This window comes from Penaeus monodon, chromosome 33 (assembly GCF_015228065.2).
Source record: "Penaeus monodon isolate SGIC_2016 chromosome 33, NSTDA_Pmon_1, whole genome shotgun sequence".
Taxonomy (NCBI): domain Eukaryota; kingdom Metazoa; phylum Arthropoda; class Malacostraca; order Decapoda; family Penaeidae; genus Penaeus; species Penaeus monodon.
The window spans coordinates 23522931-23525835 of record NC_051418.1 but is presented as its reverse complement, the minus strand read 5'-3'; the positions used below and the strand labels follow the sequence as shown (position 1 = coordinate 23525835).

The window sequence follows — 2905 nt, the reverse complement described above, 5'->3', positions numbered from 1 at the left end:
ATCAGTGTACACACTTCAGTAATGATTGGAAAAAAGGTAGTATAACATTTGACCCTTGTATATTTACAATATACTAAGATGTTTTGGCATAACACAGTTCATTATCTTCAGAGAAGCATTTTAGACTTGTCTTGAATAATGCTTACCTAAAAGTAGTACTAAAATATTCTAGTCATAAAATTAAGCAGCAAATCAAAAGATGGGACCACCAATATATACATACTATAAATTATCACTATACAAAAACTAGCACAGTGGGCTACTCCTTTGTGCCATGTTCAGAGCCAGAACGCAAGTTATGCTACTTGATTTCTTTTACACAGCATCATACAGAGAGAATACTACTTGCATTTATAAATTCTGTATGAGATCTAACAGACCTATACTACTTGCATTTATAAATTCTGTATGAGGTCTAACAGACCTATGTTAGAGATGATTAGTTATTACATAACACATCTCCTATGAGGAATTATAATGATCAAATTAGCTTTTAGCCTGTGCATTAACAAATAAGACTGATGTGTACAATATTATATAATTTACCAGTGCGTGAAGTACAGCGACATCAATTAAATCATTGCAATAGGAACATAAGCCTGAGAGGAAATGACATTTTGTAGTTTTCTTTCCATGAGTTACAGAACACCATGAGACACCTATGATTGGACCCCCTAATAAATACCCAGTGTACCATTAAGAGAACATGTATCCCAGGCTGACAGCCCCATCTTTAGAGCACTTACTAACCTCTACATATGGTACATTATAAAAGTTTATCAAACTGCAGTTTACTGCCTATTGTGCACTATTTTTTTTATCTCCATCTTTCTAAAGCAAAGAATAATTTTGATTTATTACAATTTCCTTGTTACCATTTTTTAACACTGAACTGATCAGCTTATAAATTCAGAACACACTTGGTGTGAATAAATTGTTAGTCACACGATCACTGTATCTTGGCTATGGAAGAAAGGCATGGTTTCTGGGTGCATGTAAAATACAATCACTATAGAACTATTTTCTCTCATTACACAAAAACAACTGTACCATGACATCAGCAAGACATTCTCAAATTGAATAGAATCAAGAAAAATATTGGACGGCTAACTTCAATAAAACATTAAATCAGCATGTAAATGGATTACATGAATATATTCAGTACTCCTTAGCTAATCACCATGAAAAACCTGCTCAAAACTACAGTTTGGTTAAACTAAAATGTTAATAAAAAAAAAATTTATTAATTAATTAAAATAATAGAGGCAGATATACAGCACAAGTTACATCATCTCTGGCTTAACATTCCTTATGAAATCAATGTAACTCAATCAAATTATTAATAATCTAATTACCTTGTTATTCATTTCACAGTGATTATAAACCATAATTACAAAAATAAGCTTCCCTGAACTCACAATTATTGACAGTAGAGTAGCAATGAAAGTGACTGGAGGAGTGATGGAAGGCAGGACAGCATGTTCAAACTCTTGCACAAGGCCTCCTGTCATACTGGCCTTCCCCACAGTTGACACATAGCCAAGTCTGTTGCCTGTCAAAGATTTATCAAATATGTTACCCATAAAATATTTATCAAGTTTGCAATCTGTCAAAGAATTAGCGTGTTTGTTACCTATCACAGGCAATTTATTACCTGTTAAAGATTTATTAGGTTTGTTGCTGTTAAAGATTTGTCAGACTTCTTACCTGTCAAAGACTTAACTAGTCTGTAACCTTTCAGAGATTTGGCAAGTTTGTTACCTGTCAAAGATTTAACAAGTTATTTACCTGTCAGAGATTTACAAAGTTTATTACCTTTGCAAGACTTTGCAAGTTCATTACCTGTAAAAGATCTAGTAAGTCTATTTCCTGTCAAAAGATCTAGCAAGTCCATTTCCTGTTAAAAAATCAGCAAGTTTGTTACCTATCAGAGATTTAGTCAATTTATTACCTGTCAAATTTTTGGCAAGTTTGATACCTTTTACAAATTGAGCAAATCTATTACCTGTCAAAACTTGATCATACTTGTTACTTGGCAAGTTTGTTACTTGTCAAAGATTTGTGCAAGATAAATGGCTGCCCTACTGGTTTCACATACATGAAAGCCATAATGTGCTGTGGATGGTAGAAGACAATCTAATCTACAAGATTTTCTAAGATCCACAGATTCCAAACACCAATGTTAAGATGAATTCATCTTATTTTTACTGCAAATGAAAAACAATCAATTAAGCAAAAAATAAACTAAAAGTTTAAAAATATATAAAAATCTAAAATAAAATAAAAAGAAATGTAATAAAAAAAAAGACATACAAATCAATTAAGAAATTAGGCAGTTGAAACTATGACAGAAGTTTAACCTACCTGCTATTTCCAGGACTTTGTCAGCAAAGTTATAAAGTGCCCAGAAGTTAGGTGCCCAGTATGCATGACTCAGACCTCTCTTAAAGGGGAAGAGCCTTGAAAGTACCTGGAAGTAGTGGCATGAAATTAGCATGAAGTATTACCTTGTACAAACTAATGGTGTAATCTTTTACGCAGTAAGTGATAATATGTAGTCTACTAGATGTATAAATTCAACTGTGAAATTCCAATGATGTGACTGGAGGAGTATTTGAAGTTCTGATGTTCAATGGCTCAAGAGAATAATGCTTCTTAAAAATGTTTTCAATGTCCACGAGAGGTATGGACTGTGAAGAAGTAATACTAATACTGTTTGGCAAGTTTCTTCCAGCTAAATACTGCCCAATCCCCCCACCTCTTTGTCTCCCTAAACCAGTAATGCACACACCTGGCATCTCTTCTGAAAAGTGAACTGATGTGTAAGTATAAAATATGAATTGTCATAATGTATGGCATGTACACATATATGGTCATTCCTCCATAAACTTTGTACTGCCTGAAA

General features: G+C 33.1%; 1 protein-coding gene across 1 annotated transcript in view; it reads right to left on the bottom strand.

The window, feature by feature from the left end:
- Positions 1 to 2905, bottom strand: part of LOC119594164 (probable dolichyl pyrophosphate Glc1Man9GlcNAc2 alpha-1,3-glucosyltransferase) — a gene marked incomplete in the record, with an annotated part of 12263 nt that overhangs the window by 3771 nt on the left and 5587 nt on the right. Inside the window, 2 exon segments of the mRNA XM_037943236.1 lie at positions 1419 to 1552; positions 2365 to 2470. Coding sequence (XP_037799164.1) covers positions 1419 to 1552; positions 2365 to 2470 — 240 coding nt within the window.